Source organism: Herpailurus yagouaroundi, unplaced genomic scaffold, assembly GCF_014898765.1.
Source record: "Herpailurus yagouaroundi ecotype Mexico unplaced genomic scaffold, PumYag 220, whole genome shotgun sequence".
NCBI lineage: Eukaryota > Metazoa > Chordata > Mammalia > Carnivora > Felidae > Herpailurus > Herpailurus yagouaroundi.
Window position 1 is genome coordinate 2,017,222 of NW_024412451.1, and position 17,616 is coordinate 2,034,837.

General features: G+C 61.4%; 2 protein-coding genes across 4 annotated transcripts in view; both read left to right on the top strand.

Annotated features, from left to right (window-relative positions):
• CBLC (Cbl proto-oncogene C) overlaps positions 1-1,974 on the top strand; it is an 11,857-nt gene extending 9,883 nt beyond the window's left edge. For 2 of the 3 annotated variants that reach the window (XM_040457346.1, XM_040457348.1), the window contains 3 exons: positions 1,419-1,534; positions 1,659-1,734; positions 1,843-1,974. In XM_040457346.1, coding sequence (XP_040313280.1) covers positions 1,419-1,534; positions 1,659-1,668 — 126 coding nt within the window. In that variant the 3' untranslated portion in view covers positions 1,669-1,734; positions 1,843-1,974. The remainder of the gene's footprint in view (positions 1-1,418; positions 1,535-1,658; positions 1,735-1,842) is intronic. The other variant, XM_040457347.1, reaches the window with a different exon arrangement.
• Positions 1,975-7,450: 5,476 nt separating this feature from the next.
• BCAM (basal cell adhesion molecule (Lutheran blood group)) lies at positions 7,451-16,999 on the top strand. Its single transcript, XM_040457350.1, has 15 exons — positions 7,451-7,583; positions 9,314-9,435; positions 10,035-10,263; positions 10,351-10,421; positions 10,645-10,741; positions 10,847-11,029; positions 11,473-11,609; positions 11,978-12,134; positions 14,171-14,286; positions 14,395-14,536; positions 14,728-14,864; positions 15,048-15,192; positions 15,299-15,443; positions 16,287-16,404; positions 16,521-16,999. Exons 1-15 carry the CDS (start codon positions 7,502-7,504, stop codon positions 16,524-16,526), a joined length of 1,887 nt encoding a protein of 628 aa, XP_040313284.1. The 5' UTR covers positions 7,451-7,501; the 3' UTR covers positions 16,527-16,999.
• The last annotated feature ends 617 nt before the right edge of the window (positions 17,000-17,616 follow it).

Sequence of the window (17,616 nt, forward strand, 5' to 3'; positions counted from 1 at the left end):
GGGGGGGCGCCTCCGGCCACGTGGGCACACCTTGGCCCGGGCTGTGCCCTCCGCCTGGCGTGCCCTCTCCTCTTCTCCCCAAACCCTGCCTGATTCAAATTCCAGTCAACTCCTACCCCCTTGGTTCTTCAAAACATGCTGTAAGAGGGATGGCCCCCGGGGGTCCTGCCTCCCAGCAAAGTGACGGCCGTAATGAGCATAGTTAACGTGTTAACGTGTGTCTGAGTTGCTGGGCACCCGGCCCTGTGTTTCGTGTATTAATTTTGGCGGTCATGACAGCCCCCGTGAGGTGGGTACTGTTGTGATCCCTGCCGTAAAGCACGGGACACCGAGCCTCGGAGATGTGGAGGCCATCGGCTCAAAATGACAGGGTGAGGAATGGATCCCAGGCCCGCGGCTCGAGACTCCAGACTCCGTCCTCCACTCCTGTGGGCCTCTCTTCCCTTGTCTGTGAAATGCGCATCATGGCAGAGGCCAGTGGCAATGTGGGTACGGTTTGCGTGTGCTGTCCTCCGTCTGAGAAACCCACCCCTAGGCAGCAAGATCGTCATTCGGCGGGACCCTGGCCCCTTGCTGGCCACTGGGGACCTCTCCCGTCCTCGCTGTCTCCACGTGGAGAATGGCAATCAGCCCGGCGTGGGCCCCACAGGTCCCGATGAAGTCAGCAAGCGTGGGTTACGTAACCTGGATCATACCCCTCCCTGACCTCTCAGAAGCCCCCACTAATTCCCCCAGGGCTCCAAGAAAAAGCCAACATACCCTCCACAGCTCACAGGGCCTGGAGACCTGACCCGTCTCCACCTCTCTGACCTCCTACCATCCCCCCCAATTCCTTTTCAGCAACAAGGGACTACTGCTGTCCTAACAGGCCATAAGCCCACCGCCCACCACAGGACCTCTGCCTACTTCCTTGTCACACTCAGCCTTGTGTTCCATCGCCCTCCTTCTAAGAGGTTTTCCCCAGCCGCCCCCCAGTCCCCCCCAGGCCTATTCCAGTTCCCTGAAGGTCACTTAATACTCTGTGGATAGTTCCTTGTTCATGCATTGATTACTCATGGTAAGTCTTTTGCTCGGTAAATTTATCCGCGGCACGAGGACAGAGATTTTTGTCTGCCTGGTTCATGGCTGTCTCTTCAGAGCCTAGAAGGGTGCCTGGCCCCACACTGTAGACGCTCCGGGAATGCTTGTGAGTTGGATGGATGGACGGATGGATGGATGGATGAACGGCCGGACGGACAGAACTTCCTACTCGAGCCAGAGGTGCTAGGGAAAAAAGCAGCATGGACAAGGACGAGACTGTTGGGCTGTCCCTCCCTCCTCCTGGCCCCCAGCCACCCATGTGTTACCACCATCTGGGCCTATGAAATGACAGTTCGCTGCAGCTCAGCTGTGACACTTCTTAATCTCCTCCCCTCCAGGTACCTCTGGCCCTCCCCAGACTTCAGGGCCCGCTACCCTTGCCAAGAATTAAGACTGTGGCCTTAGCCCCCTGGAAAATCACCTCCAACCCTCAGGCCAGGGAGGGAGCCACAGGGTGAGTGGAGAGACAGCTGGGGTCCAGGGCTCCCAGGTCTGAAGGAGGATGGAATGGGGGGCAGAAGGGAAGAACACTGGTTCCAGAAAATCAGTAGCCCCTCTTCAAACTCTCTCCACTGCAGAAACTCCTAAAGGAAAAGTCACCCCTCCGGCTGCCCCCCCGTGGGGCCCGTGATCGCTGCCCAGGCATGGGGGCCGGTGAGTCGACCCCACCCCAGCGCTGGCCAGGTTCCCTCGGCCTGGCCCTGCCCTGTCCCCCAACCTGACTGGGATACTATCTGACCCACCTCTCTTTCTGCCTTGCAGGGCACCACACGTGCTGCTAAAGGGAGCCCCAGCGGCTGCAAGGGGTTTGTGAATAATAAACTGCCAAGCCTGGTCTGTCGTCTGATGTGTGGAGAAAACTATAGCAGCCACCAGGGGGCAGCTTGACATTGGGAACAGGTGGTCCTTGAGGCCTGATCGCCACCTGCTGAATCCAGGGGTCTGGAGGGGCAATGGTGGGGAACCCAGCTCTTCTGGATTCAGGAGTCCAGTCCTCCAGCCTCCTCCCTCAGATCCAACAGTCCAGGCCGCCAGCCTCCTCCCTCAGACCCAGGAGCCCGGAGTCCCAAGTTTTCACAGAATCAGGCAACCAACCCCCTCACCCCATTAATGAAAAAATAATACTAATTCCTGAACCCAGGCCCAGATATCCAAGTCCCAAGCCCCTACTCCAAAAGATCTCTCGTTTCTTTAAGAGTTACACACCTGGTCTTGCGCAGCGTTCCTAACCTTCTCTTTCTTCCATCCCTCCCTGGGATCTTCTCCCAGAGTAACAGTGATTTCCAGTCCAAATCAAACTGAACAAGTGTCTCCCTCGCTCATCACTCATCTCGGAGGTTCAAGCCTCCCTCCACTTCGGTTTAAACCGTGAGCCCTACCCTGCCCTGGGCCCAGCCCAGGCTGGATGAGGCTGGCACGGCGCAGTAATCACTACCCGCCACCCCCCCCCCCCCCCCCCCCATCTCCGGTGGCTCACAGTCCAGTGGAGGACAGATAGTGACGACCCAGAGCGGGCAGGGCTGGGATGGGGGAAACTGGGACGCCACAGGGGCCCAGAGCGGGCAGCTGACCCAGCCTGGGAGGTCAGGGAGGGCCTCCAGGAGGAGACATCCGAGCTGGAACTGAAAAGATGTGGGGAAGGTATCCCAGTGCAGAGGGGAACGATTTTTAGGGGACCGGGATGGGAAAGTGAGCCGTGAAAGGGAACAGAATCTCTCCGGGGCCAGGATTTGGGGAAGGGCTCGGCCCTGTGGTTCTGGGCAGGGTGCAGTCACACCTCTCCGGGTGGTGGCCTGGCTTCTAGTTTAGGCGCCGCCCCGCCCCACCCCCACAGCGTGGTCCCCTGAGGCAGTCTGGCTGCTTACGTGGTGGCTGAAGGCTTGATGGAGAAGTTTCCAGTGACCCAGGCAGAGGCTACCTAATCTTGGGAGTCCTGCAGCATCACCCCTGCCCCGTTCTCATCTTTGCACGTGAGTCCCCAAAGGGCACAGATGTAAGAGGAAGGGACCTAGACGCCCCCCTCTCAGTGGAGCGTCAAGATGGGGCTGTAGCATACGGAACGAGAGATACCGTCGCAGGCATCTTAGGAAAATAGAACGGGTCCCAGCCACGTGAGGGAAGAAGAGAGGAACCAGTCCCCGGTTTTTGGCATTATTAGTTCCCGATTCAAAGCATAGCAGGACGGGGGCAGCTGGGTGGCTCCGTCAGTTGAGCATCCAACCCTTTGGTTTCAGCCCAGGTCATGGTCTCGCGGTTCGCGAGTTCGAGCCCCACGTCGGGCTCGGTGCTGACAGCTCAGAGCGGGGAGCCCGCTTCGGATTCTGCGTCTCCCTCGCTCTCTGCCCCTCCCCCACTCACGTTCTGTTTCTCTCAAAGATGAATACATGTCGAACACTTTTAGGAAGAGCGTGTGACTCTCGACCTCAGGACTGTGAGCTCAGCCTCCACATTGGGTGCAGAGATTACTTGAAGATAAATAAATAGAAAACGTTTTTTTTTTTTTTTAAAGTTCTTATCTAAACTTTCCCTGCACAGCTAACTCTTGTTGTCCAACCCAAAATGCACACACAGTGACCTCCGAGACAACACAGACTCCCGATGGTTCCATCCTCCAGACGCAAATCTGGAATGACGGGGGAAATCACCATTCCCCTCCAAATGTATCCTGGTCCCGTGTTGCCCAAGCTGTGAACTAGTTTAAAGTGGACCATCGCACAGTGTGTGTACAATGATGGGCACACTGGTCCCCCTTATCCACGAGGGGGACGGTTCCAAGACCCCGACCGGATGCCTGCAACCACAGAGGGTATCGGACGGCAGCCATACTTCATGTTTTTGACTAGCGACTTGGTGTGTGGATGTCTGGACAAACCTACGATACAGTTCAATTCACAAGCTAGGTACACTAAGATATGAGCAACACCTAACGACGAAAAAGAACAGTGAAAACAATCTACGTTGATCGAAGTTACGTGACTGTGGTCTCTCCCTGGGAGTACCGTCTGTACTGTACTCGCCCTTCTTGTGATGACGGGAGACAATGAAAGGCCCACGGAATAAGCTAAAGCAAGGGGAATGACTTAAGCATGAGGACACAAACTTGGGCTACACCTGCCCTTCCTAAATGGACTTCAAAAGGAGAATCATCTGCTTCCAGGGCCACTGTTGAGGGCAAGCAACCTGGAAAGGGAAGCTGAGGATGGGGGGGAGGGCGGGGCTGTAGAGGAAAAATGAGGCTTGTTAATGACAACGCGTAAGTGGTGACACCAGGGGCACCTGGGAGGCTCAGTCCATTGCACGGCAGACTCTTACTCGATTTCAGCTCAGGTCATGAACCCAAGGTCACGGGAGGGAGCCTCGTGTGGGGGCTCTCTCTGCACCACACCCCCCCCCACCCGCTCTCTCCCTAAAACACAATGAAATGGATAAAATGTGGGGGCGCCTGGGTAGCTCCGTCGGTTAAGCGGCCAACTCTCCCATTTCGGCTCAGGTCATGATCTCAACAGTTTGTGAGTTCGAGCCCGGCATCGGGCTCTGCACTCACAGCACAGAGCCTGCTTGGGCTTTCTCGCTCGCTCTCTTTCTCTCAAAAATAAATAAACATTTAAAAAATTAAATAACTATGCCACTGAGTTTCCAAAGTGCACCAATTTTTTTTTTTACTGTGCTTCAAATAAATAGAAAAAAATAGTTATAAAAAAATAAACAAATGTGAAATGTGTACTATATGCATATGAGACAGGAAGGATGGGACTAGGAAATTCGTTTATTCCATTCGTATTTACTCTGTTCCTCCCACCAAGCACTGTTCTAGGCGCTGGAGATTCAGTGGTAAACAGAACAAAGTTTCGGTTCTCTTAGGGCTTGTTGCATCAGTGCTATGGAGGGAAAATGTAGTAAGATAAGGGAAATGAGGAATGGCTGGGATAGCAGGAATTGCTATTTGAAATAAGATGGTCAAGGGAAACTGATGAGGGTGATGTTGGAGAAGAGCTCTGAAGCCAGCAAAGGAGGGAGCTGTGTGGACAAGAATGTCCCGGCAGAGGGAGGAGCAAGTGCAAAGGTCCTGAGGCCAGCACACGGCTGGCATCGGAGGAATGGCTCGGAAGCAAAGTGGCCAGCGTGGCAAGAGCAGAGCTAGCAAAGGGGAAGAGAAAGAACGATGGGGTCAGGGAGGTACCAAGGATTGAGGACCTGGTGAGCCATGGAGTAGACTTTAGCTTTTACTTTGGGAGGAACCCTGGAATGATTCTGAGCAGAAGAGTGATGTGGGTTGACTCCCATTTTAACGGGATCCCTCCGGCTGTTTTGTGGGAAGAAATTGTAGGGGATAAGGGCAGATGACGTTAGGGTACCCGTTTCTGCAGGTCTGTGAGGGACTGTGGCTGGTATTTATGCCTTCCCTCCCTCATTCACACTCCACACCAGTCCTTCTCTCCACCTAGACCCTTGGCTGGTTGGATTCTTGAGGAAGATGGACTGATGAGAGGGTGCCTACTAGGGTCCAGCCCAAGCAACAGGGACACGAGCCCTTGAAGGTGTATTTGTCCAGGAGTGAGTGTGATTTTTTTTTTTAATGTTTATTTATTTTTGAGAAAAAGAGAGAGAGACAGAGCACGAACGGGGGAAGGGCAGAGAAGAGACGGAAACACAGAACCTGAAGCAGGCTCCAGGCTGTCACCACAGAGCTCAACACGGGGCTTGGCACGGGGCTCGGCACGGGGCTCGAACCCACAAACCGCAAGATCTTGACCTGAGCCAAAGTCAGATGCTTGACCGACTGAGCCACCCAGGCACCCCATGTCCATGAGTGACTTTGTATCATGTGTCCTGCGGTGATCCAGTGAGCCCGTGTGCTCCTGCCTTTTGAGCCCTGCAAACCTTCCCTGAGCGCTTGCTCTGTGTCTGGCCTTATGCTGGGGACACAGCAGTGACCAACAGAGACCGCCCCGGCCCTGCCCTCATGGATTTACAGTCCATGTGAGGGGACAGCTTAATCCCCAGAGTGGTGGTCATCTCCAGGATGACCCAGAGTGTGCAGGACTGGGGTGGGGGAGCCCAGGGGGTTGTGGGAGCCCTTGATCCAGCCAGGGAGCGGGGAGGGCATCCCGGAGGAGGCAATGGTGTGACTAATACTAAAGGGTCTCTTCTGCCGGTGTAACGGTTGCTCTCCTGTATCACCAAAGAAGAAAGTAGCACCTTGACCAGTCTGACCAACAACTCCCAAGCTGACCTGTAATTGAAGCCTTCCTTCCGTGTCTGATGGGCAAAGGCATCTTACCAGTGACCACCAGTGACCACCCCCCCCTCATTCTGACCAGTGTCCAGGGCTAGCTACTCCCTATATAACCAGTGACATTTCTCCCGCCCCCCAACCCCCACCCCCAGAGGATTTTGCCCCAGTCAGACCTGGCTTGTGAGAAGCTTTGGACAGTCTGATCTGTGACCCCCCATCTGACCTGTGACCCTTCCAACCCACAGCTCTGCTCTTCCCACCTCCCCCCAGGTGCCCTAGCCTGCTCCCCTCCCCCTCTCACCTGCTCCCTCCAGCCTAATTCTCCTGCCCTGCCCCCCAAGGTTGTGAGGGAGTGAAGGGGAGAGGAAGGGAGGAAGGAGGGTGGCATTCCTGGGATTCCCTGGATGGGGAGAAGAGAGGGAGGGCCCTACGGAGTGGAGGAGAGCCCAGGAAAGAGCACCCCACAGCACTCGCTCTCCCCACCCCTCCCCCCATCATCACAGAGACCCGGGCTGAACTGAGGTTTGAAGGCCGTGAAATTTAAGAGATTGAACTGATGGGTTCCAGGCCACTGGTCAGACAGGAAAGCAGCACGGGCTCCAGGGAAGAGCCTCACCAGGCACCCTGGAGGAAGCTGCTCTAGGCCACCGATCAGGCGGGGCACCGCTGGTTGTACTGGGAGAGGGGAGTGCAAGCCCCCGGTCATGCTGGGAACCACCGGTTACCCTGGGAGAGGCCAGTGCAGGCCACTCACTGGTCGTGCGGGGTCAGCTGGGTAAAATCAACTGGGCAAGCCCCGGTCACCTGCCGTGATGACCCCTGGTCCGAATTAGGGGGGATGGCGGCCGCAGCGGGGTGGTGAGGTCACAGCCCAAGACACTGGTTAGACTGGTCGGTCAGGCCACCGCCGCGGGCACCGGTCAGCCCGAGCCAGGCAGCCCAGAGCTTGGGGGCAGAGGGAGCCCCGCTCCGGGGCCCGGGGCCGGGCGCTGGGAGGTCCGCTCCGGGCAGTGGGAGGTCTTGGCGGGGCGCCCGGGTTTGAGGTTGGGGGGGGGGGACTCAAGGGGGGGCTCGGGAGGGCGGGGCGGGGCGGGGCTGCCAGGGGCGGGGCCTGATCGCTCCCAGCCCCGCGGCCGCTGGAGCCGCAGCCCGGGCAATCGCCGCCCCGCTGCCGCCGCCGCGAACATGGAGCCCCCGGACGCCCGGGCCGGGGCGCGCAGGGCCCCCAGGCTGCTGGTGCTCGCGCTCCTGCTGGGGGCGCACCCAGGTACGGCCGAGGCAGAGAGCAGGGAGCCGCTGGGGGCGGCCCCTGGGGACCCCGGGAAAGGGAAGGGGGAAGGGGATCTCCTCGACCCCAGGAAGCCAAACGTGGGAGCCCCGGGGAGGAGGGATACGGGAGCACGGGGGATACCCTTCCCAACGAGCGAGCTGGGGACGGCCCGGCAGAGGGGCTGGGCAGACGCCGGCAGGCAGCGGGTTAGTCACCACCTGAGAAGCCAGCCCCCTCCGCGCTCGGGACCAAGGAGCGAAGGGGCCCTCAGCCCCTGGAATCGGAGTCCCGGGACTCCTGCTTCCTCAGACCCAAAGGTCCAGGCCTCCAGTGGCCGGAGTGGCTTCCCCAGGACACAGGAGACCAAAACCCCAGGGCCTCCCTCTGAAAGGTTCTCAAGTTTTGCGAGGGTCGGGGACCTTCCAGCTAGATCGCAGGGAACCACATGCGTTTGAGGCTTCCCCGATCTGGACTCAGAGCCAGGCTCTAAAGAACTCCCCTCCCTCGCGGAAGGGCTGGAGCGCTGGCCCTGGGCAGTGACGGCGGAACAGTGTTTCCGAGTGACCGTGCCCTCTTCCTGGGTTCCAGATAAATCCACACACCTGCGTGGTGGTGGGATGGGGAGGAGGCCTTGAGGGGCTGGCAGCCAGGGACAGAGAGATCTCTCCATCCTCCTCCTGTCTGTTGCTCAGACTAGCCCCAGGCACCAGCCTGGCCCCACACCCCTCCCCTGGGACAGGCCTGGGCCGGAGGTGGGTGCCTGGGAATCCAGGCCCCCGGCACAAGCATGGCAAATGGTGGGTCCCCAGGGGCAGGGCTGGGTCAAGCTGGGCGGGGAAGGAAAGGGAGGTTCTCAGAAGTGAGAGCTGATGCCAGGATGCCAGCCCAGAGGGTGAGAGAGCATGGTTTCCCCAACGGGAACAGCTCTGTCTGCCAGGATCCTGGGACAGGAGTCCAGCCGCCCCCCACTCCCGCTCCCTTCTCCCTCAGGACCCGCCATCCTGGGCCTCACCGCTCGCCTAATCGGAGGGGACACACCTTATCCCCTTCCCTGCTCGGCAAAGAGGCAGAGGGGCCAAGGGGTGGGTAGGGGGATCTGGTGCCAGGCCGGGCAGGTCTGGGCCAGCCTGTCCCTCCCACATTCCTGAAACCTGCCCAGCCCTGTCCCCCCTGACCGCCCCCACACACCCATTCTGCCTCAGCTGCAGCCCCGGCCCCCGACTCCTGACAGAGACCCAGGGGCTGAGAGAGACGGAGACAGACTGTCAGGCTGACAGAGAGGCAGAGACTGTGGGACTAGAGATGGAGACCCAGAGCGAGAGACACAGATCCCTGGCGACGTGCCAGGCCCTGCGCAGGGTGCTGGAGGCCAAGGGATGAACCAGAGCTGGCCCTGCCCTTGGGGGGGCGGCTGGTCTAGTGGCAAGCACAAGGACAGGTGCGGTCGTACCCCAGGAGGATTGGATAGAAGCAGCCAGGGCCCTGTGTGGCCCAGGGGAGGAGCCCGTAGTCCTGTGGAGAGAGATGGAGACGAATGCTGATGGGAGGGAGGAGGGGCTGGGGTCCTGGACCCTGGGTCTGAGGGAGGAGGGCACTGGGAGCCAGGACTCCTGGGTCTGAGGGAGGAGGGCACTGGGAGCCAGGACTCCTGGGTCTGAGGGAGGAGGGGCTCTGTCTGGAGGGCTGTCCCCAACAGAGGCAAAAAGAGCTCAGTGGCTCTCCTGTAGGTGCCCAGGCCGAGGTCCACTTATCCGTGCCTTCCCTGGTGGAGGTGATGAAAGGGGAGCCCGTCGCCCTGAACTGCACCCCCCTGGGGGCCCACGACCATTTTGTGCTGGAATGGTTCCTGGTGAGTGCTGCAGGCTGGGGGCCAGAGGGTGGCCAAGGGGCCTGGGGGTCAGGGCACCACAGGGCTGCAAACGTGCGTTCCCTCCTCAGAGCCCAAAGGACCTAAGGGCTCCGTCCAGCTGCCTTTCCATTGTACAGATGGGGAAATTGAGACCCCTGCCAGGGGAAGGACACTCCAAGGTCCCCTGGTGTCTGGGCACAGCTGAGACTAGAAAGAAGACGCCCCGTTCAGAGCGCAGGCTCCAGAGAGAGACCATTCAGAGACAGACAAGGAGATAGCGGGAGACCCCAGGGGTGCAGGACTAGAAGGAGAGAGGAAAAAAGAGGAGATAAGAGGCAGAGACACAGGGCTGGAGAGGGAGACAGAGAGAGGAAGAGAGAGAAGAACAGAGTGTGATGGAGAACAAGGGGCCTGGACCTGGGGAGAGGAAACCCACACGCAGGCCAGGGAACAGGGGACCGGAGGGAGGTGACAAGAGGAGGCAGGTGACCCAGAGAGCAGCAGATGGAAAAGGTCGTGGAGAGAGATAAAGAGACACTGGGGGAGGCAGGCCAGGCGGCCTGGAGCTGAGCCCCCCCCCCCCCCCCCCCCCCCCACAGGCAGACCGCTCTGGGGTCCGCCACCGCCTGGCCTCGGCCGAGCTGCAGGGCTCCGAGCTGCAGGGCACGGTGCACGACTCTCGGGGCCGCAGCCCCCCGTACCAGCTGGACGCCCGGGGGCGCCTGGTGCTGACCGAGGCCCAGGTGGGCGACGAGCGGAACTATGTGTGCGTGGTGAAGGCGGGCGCGGCGGGCAGCGCCGAGGCCACCACGCGGCTCCACATGTTCGGTGAGTGTCTGCGGGCCCCCCCCACGGAAGAGGCGGGTGGGCGAGAGCCCAGGAGAGGGGCTCCTGACCCGACCGTCTCCCCCACAGCAAAACCAGAGGCCACCGAGGTCTCCCCCAACAAAGGGATCCTGTCTGTGGTGGATGACTTTGCCCAGGAGGTACCTCGGGCTGGACCTCAATTCCAGGGTCGGGGGTGAGGGGGACGGGGGTGAGGGGGCTGGGAGGCGGGGGAGGTTTGCACTCCTGCATCCTGGGGGAGGAGAGGGCTGGGGAACCCAGACTCCTGTATCCGGAGCGAGGAGAAGTCCCCAGGAAAGAGGGCCCCCTCCCCGCCCCCCGCACCGACCTCAGGGCCCAGGGCCACGCCTGTGTCTGCCTTAGATCGCCACCTGCAACAGCCGGAACGGGAACCCGGCCCCCCAGATCACGTGGTACCGGAACGGGCAGCGGCTGGAGGTGCCCATGGAGGTGAACTCAGGTGAGCGGGCGCGGGAGCCCAGCTGGACGCGGGACGGCGCCGGGTGGTGGCGGGGGGCGGGGGGGGGTGTGCTGGCTGACCCGCCGCCTCCTCCCTCTCTGCCAGCCGGCTACATGACCAGCCGCACGGTGCGGGAGGCCTCAGGCCTGCAGTCTCTCACCAGCACCCTCTACCTGCGGCTCCACAAGGCCGACCGGGACGCCAGCTTCCATTGCTCCGTGCGCTACCACCTGCCCGCGGGCCAGCACGGCCACCTGGACAGCCCTGCCTTCCGCCTCACCCTGCACTGTGAGTCCAGGCTGGTCCCCACCTCCCCGGCCGCGGCCCCCTCACCTCCCTGAGGCCTGGCCCCGCAAGCCCTCCAGGCACCCCCCCCCCATCCTGACCTCTGACAGCCTCGAGTGCCCGGAGGCCCACAGAGCCTCGCACCCGAACCACGCCCCGCCCTCTCACACCAGCTCGGGGTCCCCCACGCCGACCTCTGACCCTTGACCTGCACTCTCAGCTCAGCTCCACCTCTGACCTCTCTGGTCGCTGAACTCAGAATAAGCGGGAACCTGAGCTATGACAGATGTGACCTCTACCCTTTGACCGACCGCAGCCTTCCCCTTGGCTGGGGCCTGACCTCTCTCCCCTAACCCAGCCCTTGCCTTTTACCCTTGACCTGACCTACCCTCGACCCTGACCGTGAGTCTGCCCTGACCCGTGTTCCCCTTTGCCCTTTCTCTTAGATCCCACGGAACACGTGCATTTCTGGGTGGACAGCCCCTCCACCACCGAGGGCTGGGTACGCGAGGGGGACTCCGTCCAGCTCTTTTGCCGGGGGGACGGCAGCCCCAATCCGGAATACACATTCTTCCGCCTTCAGGTGACTCACCCCGTCGTTCCTTTGGAAGTCCTGGCCCCTGACCTCTGTGACATATTGGCCCCCGCCGACTTCTGACCTTTCACCTGGGTGGCCCCCGGCTTAGCGAGGCGCCTGCCTGTTGACCCAGGAGCTCACAGGACCTCTGAGCCCTGACTTGAGAGAGTCCTAACTCAGCTCGATACCCAGCCGGGGTGGCCCCTGGCCTGGCAGGGCCTCTGCCCCCTTGCTTGAGTGGGCTCCGATCTAGCACGATGCTAACCCGGTGACCCCTGACTCTGACCCGGTTGACCCCGACCCAGCATGACCCCCGCCCCCACCCCCGGACCAGGGCGGCTCCTGAGCCGGGTTCCTCATCCCTGGTCACCCAGGACAAGCAGGAGGACGTGCTGAAAACAAATCTTGAGGGGAACTTGACCCTGGAGGGGGTTCAGCGGGGCCAGAGCGGGACCTACGGCTGCAGGGTGGAGGACTACGACGCTGCTGAGGACGCGGAGCTCTCCAAAACCCTGGAGCTGCGCGTGGCCTGTGAGCGTCCCGGGGGGATGGGCAGGGGGACCCCGGCACCAGCGGCCTCCTCACCCTCACCCCCACACAGCCCCGCCGGCAACCCTTTCCACTTCTGGGGTCCTCGTCCTGGTCCTGGTCTGGATGGTCCCCTCTGCCCCCTGCGTGCCTGCCCCAGCCCCAGCCCCAGCCCCCTCCAGTCTCCCATACGAAGTGGCCAGAGAGCTCACTCCAAAGCACACACCTGATATCCCCCCACTCTGAACCGGCCGTGGCTCCCGAGTGCCCCGATCCACCCCGGCCTTCAAGGCCCAACTGGCTGGCCGCGCCTTTGGCTGACCCATCTCCCCACCAAGGCAGTCTCCTCATCCCAGGCGAGCTCCTCTCGTCGTTTCCAGGTTAACACCCCTGCTTTCTACCATCCACTTTCCAGCCTTCTAGAAAGCCTTCTGAGTCTCCTTGCACCTGAGCGCTGTGCAAAGGCCCTGCTCCTCCTTGGCCCTCCTTCTGCCTCCTTTCCTGGGGCTAGACCCCGTGACCAGGGCTGGGGAGACATCTATGAACAAGACAGCCCAGCCCCCACCTTCGCAGAGATCTTGGTCAAGTAGGGGAGACAGGTGGTGAATGCTGAACAAGGTGCTTTGAGTAGCGATGGAGCCCCTATAGGGACTGACGCAGAGTGAGGGGATGAGGGACTGGCCAGGCGAGCGGGGACTGTTCTAGATGGAGGGTGGTGCAGGCTCCGTCTGTCTCCGTCCCCAGGAAGCAGATTCGGATTCAGAGAGCTGTAGGCAGGAGCTTTATGGGAAGCGCCTTGGGATCCCCACCGATGGAGGCTGGAGTGGAGGCTGGGGAGGGCACGGAAGCAGGACTGGGCAGAGGCAGAAGATTGGTCTCAGTTGTAGTCTAAAGGTCTCAGTCGGCCCTGCAGGGTGCTGGGGAAGCTGGTATGGCCCCACTTGGGGGTAAGGGAGCTGGGCCTTTATAACCCCACACCAACCGGGCATTGCACGTGGCCTGCCCGAGGAAGGGGGCATGACCTTGAGCGAGGGGCTCTCCGCAGCTGAGGCAGTTCCCAGAGAGGGCTGACAGCTGAGGGCTGACAGCTGACATCCTTCTCAACAGCTGGGGGAGAACAAATCCTTCAGCGCTAGAGGGGAAATCTCAGTGTCCACCACGGGGGGACAGAGAGGCCTCCCTGAGAAGGGGCCGTTTGGGAAAACCAAAGAGTGGGATCAGAAACACGAAGAGCCGGAAGAGGAGCTCCCAGGCCGGGGGAACAGCAGGTGCGAAGGCCCCGAGGCAGGACCCAACATGGCGTACTGGAGAGAAACCAAGAGAGTAGGGTAGCTGGTGTTTGGGACAAAGGTTGGGGGTGGGGGTGGGGGTGGGGGCGTGCGGTGAGAAGTGAGGTTGAGGAGGTAGGTAGAGGTCAGACCAAGCAGGATCCTGGGGGCTTTATCAAAGAATTTGGCCTCTATATAGTGGGTAACCACTGCGAGATTTCACACGGAGGGCAGGGCTGACGGGTGGGTGTGTGGTTCGAAAAGATCCGTCTGGCAGCTCAGGGGAGGAAGCTTGGCCAGCGGGGACACCGGCGAGGAGGTGGCTGCAAGGTGGTCCGGGCAGTCGGACCCGGACGTCAGAGATGGAGAGAAGCGGGAAGGTCCATTTTGAAGGCAGGGCAGACAGGGGCTCGATGAAAAGATGGGTAGAGGGGTTTGGGTGGTCAATCTGAGAAGGAACACCTTGTCACCACCACCCCCCCCCCGACCGGTCATGCATTAACTGTGGGCCCAGTCATCGGCTCTGGAAGAAGGTGGCTGAGATGGGGCCTGTGTTTTCGAGTTAGATGTGGGCTCAAGGCTTGGCCTGGATGGGAGCCTGGAAAGTCCGTGGAGAGAGAGAGAGAAAACAAGGAGAAACACCTGACAAGCTCTTCTTCTGGTTGTACACTCACATCTGCGCCCCCCCCCCCCCCACCCAGTCGCCCTAGAGAGCCCCTAAGCCGAGTGGGTGAGGGTCTGGGGAAGGTGACAGTCTGTCCCCGCCTCCAGACCTGGACCCCCTTGAGCTCAGCACCAGGGAGGAACTTTCCTTACCCTTGGGCAACAGCACAGCCGTGAACTGCTCCGTGCAAGGTCTGCCCACGCCTGCCCTGCGCTGGACCAAGGTGAGAGAGAAAGGAGCCCCGCGGCCTGGGGACCCTCAGCCTGCACCCTCTCCCGTCTCTCGACCCCTCCCTCACACCCGCCTGGCCGCCTCCTCCTCTCCCTGCCAGGACTCAATCCCCCTGGGGAACGGCCCCACGCTCTCTCTGAGCTCCATCACCTTCGATTCTGCGGGCACCTACATCTGTGAGGCCTCCATGCCCACCGTCCCCCTCCTCAGCCGCGCCCAGAGCTTCAAGCTGCTGGTCCAAGGTTCGGGATGGGGCAGGTTTGGTGGGGGACAGCGGGCGGGCGGCTGTGGGGGTGGGGGAGCGGGACAAATGAGACGGGTCCACGGCTGGTGCCTCTGTCTTCTGTTCCTGTCCCCTCTGTCCTTGTCTTTCTGTCCCCCTCCTTCCCCTTCCCCGATGGGCCTCCCGCTCTCCCCCCACCGCCACCCACAGGGCCACCAGAATTAAGGGCAGAAGAGACCCAGCCCAGGAGTGAGGGCAGCTGGAGGGAAGGAGATGAAGTCAGGCTGGTCTGCTCTGCCCGCGGCTACCCGGAGCCCAAACTCAGCTGGAGCCAACTGGGGGGCAGTGTAAGGGACCTTCCCCCCCATCCCGAGCCCTGCGGGACCCAGGCGCCCTCCCCCAAGCCCCTTGGGGAATCCTGCCCTCTCCCCGATCGTGGCCAGCCGCTCCCCGGGAGACTGGCCGTCTTCACCTCTGCCCTCACCCGAGCCCTTGAGCCCACGGGCCGGGGCTGACCCAAGCCTCCACAGCCAGCAGAGCCGGCCCCCGGAGGGCAGGGCTGGGTGAGCAGCTCCCTGACCCTGAAGGTGACCAGTGCCCTGAGCAGAGACGGGGTCTCCTGTGAGGCCTCCAACCCCCACGGGAACGCCCTGCATGTGTTTCACTTCGGCTCTGGTGAGGAACTTGGTGGTGGTGGGTGGGGTTGTGCACAGGACCCTGGCGGGGGGGACAGACAGAGCACCGCTGGCTGACCCCCTCCTCCTCCGTCCTGTCCCTGCAGTGGCGCCCCAGACTTCCCAGGCCGGAGTGGCTGTCATGGCCGTGGCCGTCAGCGTGGGCCTCCTGCTCCTTGTCGTTGCTGCCTTTTATTGCATGAGACGCAAGGGTCGCCCCGGCTGCTGCCGGCAGGGGGAAAAGGGGGCTCCGTGAGTGGCCTGCAACCCTGGAATTGACTTCTGTGACCCGACCCCACCCCTGCACCCGACTCTGACTTCGCCTCCAACCTGAACCCCGAACCCAGCCCACGTGGCCAGCCTCCGCTCCCTCCTGTCCTCAGCCCCAGACCCAGACACATCCCCGGCCCTGACCCCAACCCTGCCCCGCATCTCATATTCAACCCCAGACCCCCGAACACATGCCCAGACAGCCCCAACCCCAAACCCGGTTTGTAGCCAACCTCAGCCTCTCCAACCCTCAGCGCCAGTCCCCGCCACACCCCTAACCTCACTCTGAAGCCCAGTGTCTCCCTCAACTGCATCTCCGGCCCCTCCCCTCCATGCTTCCCTCGTTCCCATCCCCCCCCCCTTTTTTTTAAGTTTATTTGTTTTGAGAGAGAGAGAGAGATTGTGAGCAGGGGAGGGGCAGAGAGAGAGGGATCAAGAGAATCCCCAGCAGGCTCCGCACTGTCAGTGCAGAGCCAGACACGGGGCTCGATCTCACGAACCGCGGGGCTCACGACCTGAGCTGAAACCAAGACTGAGTCGCTTAACCGACCTCGTTCCCAGGCTCCCCACCTCATTCCCATTCCTGACTGATTTCGTCTCTATCTAACCTCTCCTGAGCCTGAGCTCACGGCCACCCTCCGCTCCAATCCGTAGCCACCTCCAGACCCATCTCCAACTCCTACAGCGTCCTGCCCACCCGTCCCTAACCCCAAAGCCTTTACCACCCCCCCACCCCATCCCCCAAGGCCATCCCAACCGGAAGAGCCCCATCCTCACTCCTTCCCCCAGGCGTGACCGCCTCCAACGTGCCTTCTCCTCTCCCAGGCCACCTGGGGAGCCAGAACTGAGCCACTCAGGGTCGGAGCGGCCTGAGCAAACAGGTCTTCTCACAGGAGGCGCCTCTGGAGGAGCCAGACATGGCAGCGGGGGCTTCGGAGATGAGGTGGGTGAGGGCCTGGGCACCCTGATGGCGGGTGGGGGGAGCTGCGGGGAGGCGGGGAGGGGTGGAACGGCCCTCGTGAGCACAGGCGCAGGCTGACCTCTCTACCTCGTCCCCAGTGCTGAGCCCAAGGGCCTCCGAGAGGCTGCACTAGACCCGACATCAGAGAATCCGCGTCAGAGAACCAGGCCTGCTCACGCCTCCGCCCGCCCCCACCTTCCCACTTCTCCCCGGCCCTCCCTTCCCTTCCTTCCTCTGCAGGCTGGGCAGGGACCTACAGCAGCCACTGCTGCGGGGAGGGAGGGAGGGGCGGTGGGGAGGAGGGGACCTTCCTCCAGGGAATGTGACTCTCAGGCCCCAGAATAGCTCCTGGACCCAAGCCCGGGACCTGGCCCGGGACAGGACGAGGCTCCAAGGCTCCAAGGCTCTGAGGGTCGGCCGGCTCGGGCGAGTTTTACCTCCCGCCCCCGTTACCGGTCCCCCACCCCACCTGACGTCCTACTGCGTAGTCCGACACTGGATCCGGGCCCCTGCCCCCACCCCAGCTCCCATCATCTGTGGACACTGGAGTCCGGAATAAATGCTGTCTGTCACATCACGCCAGGCTGTGGGCAGAGCCTCCTGTGGGGGACGAGACGGGAAGGGGGCGCAGGTGACACTCCCTGCCCCCACCCTCCTTGCAAGACCTGGGAGAAGTCTGATGTCACGGAGAAAGAATAAGAAAGAGGGTGGAAGAGTGAGGCGCCAAGGGTTCAGAGGGCGCTGAGAACCGGCGCCCTCTTGGAGGATGGGGTGCTCTTCCCATAAGGAAAATTCTCAAATCTGTCTTGCAGAGCCCAAGGGAATTGAAGCTGCAGGATGGGGGGGAGCTGTGGAGGGGATGGAATTAGGGTGGAGCCGCGCCCTCCGGGGGAGGCATGGTGTTTGCAACGGAGGGTTCCCTAGGGAAGGAGGGGTGGCTTAGAGGAACCCACAGAAGTGTTTCCGGGGCAGAGAAGAGAGATAGCAAAAACAGTGAGGCCGGTTAGACTCCCTGAGGCTAAGGAAGAGCGATTTGAGAGAGAGATGGAAAGAAGGGGAGGTGGGGAAGGGGGTGGACCGCAGAAGCTCAGAGGAGATAAGAGCGAGACAGAGATCTGGGGAGAGAGAGGCAGAGACGGACAAACAGGGACAAGGAGAGCCAGAGAACTGGGACTCAAAGACAAGTACCGTCAG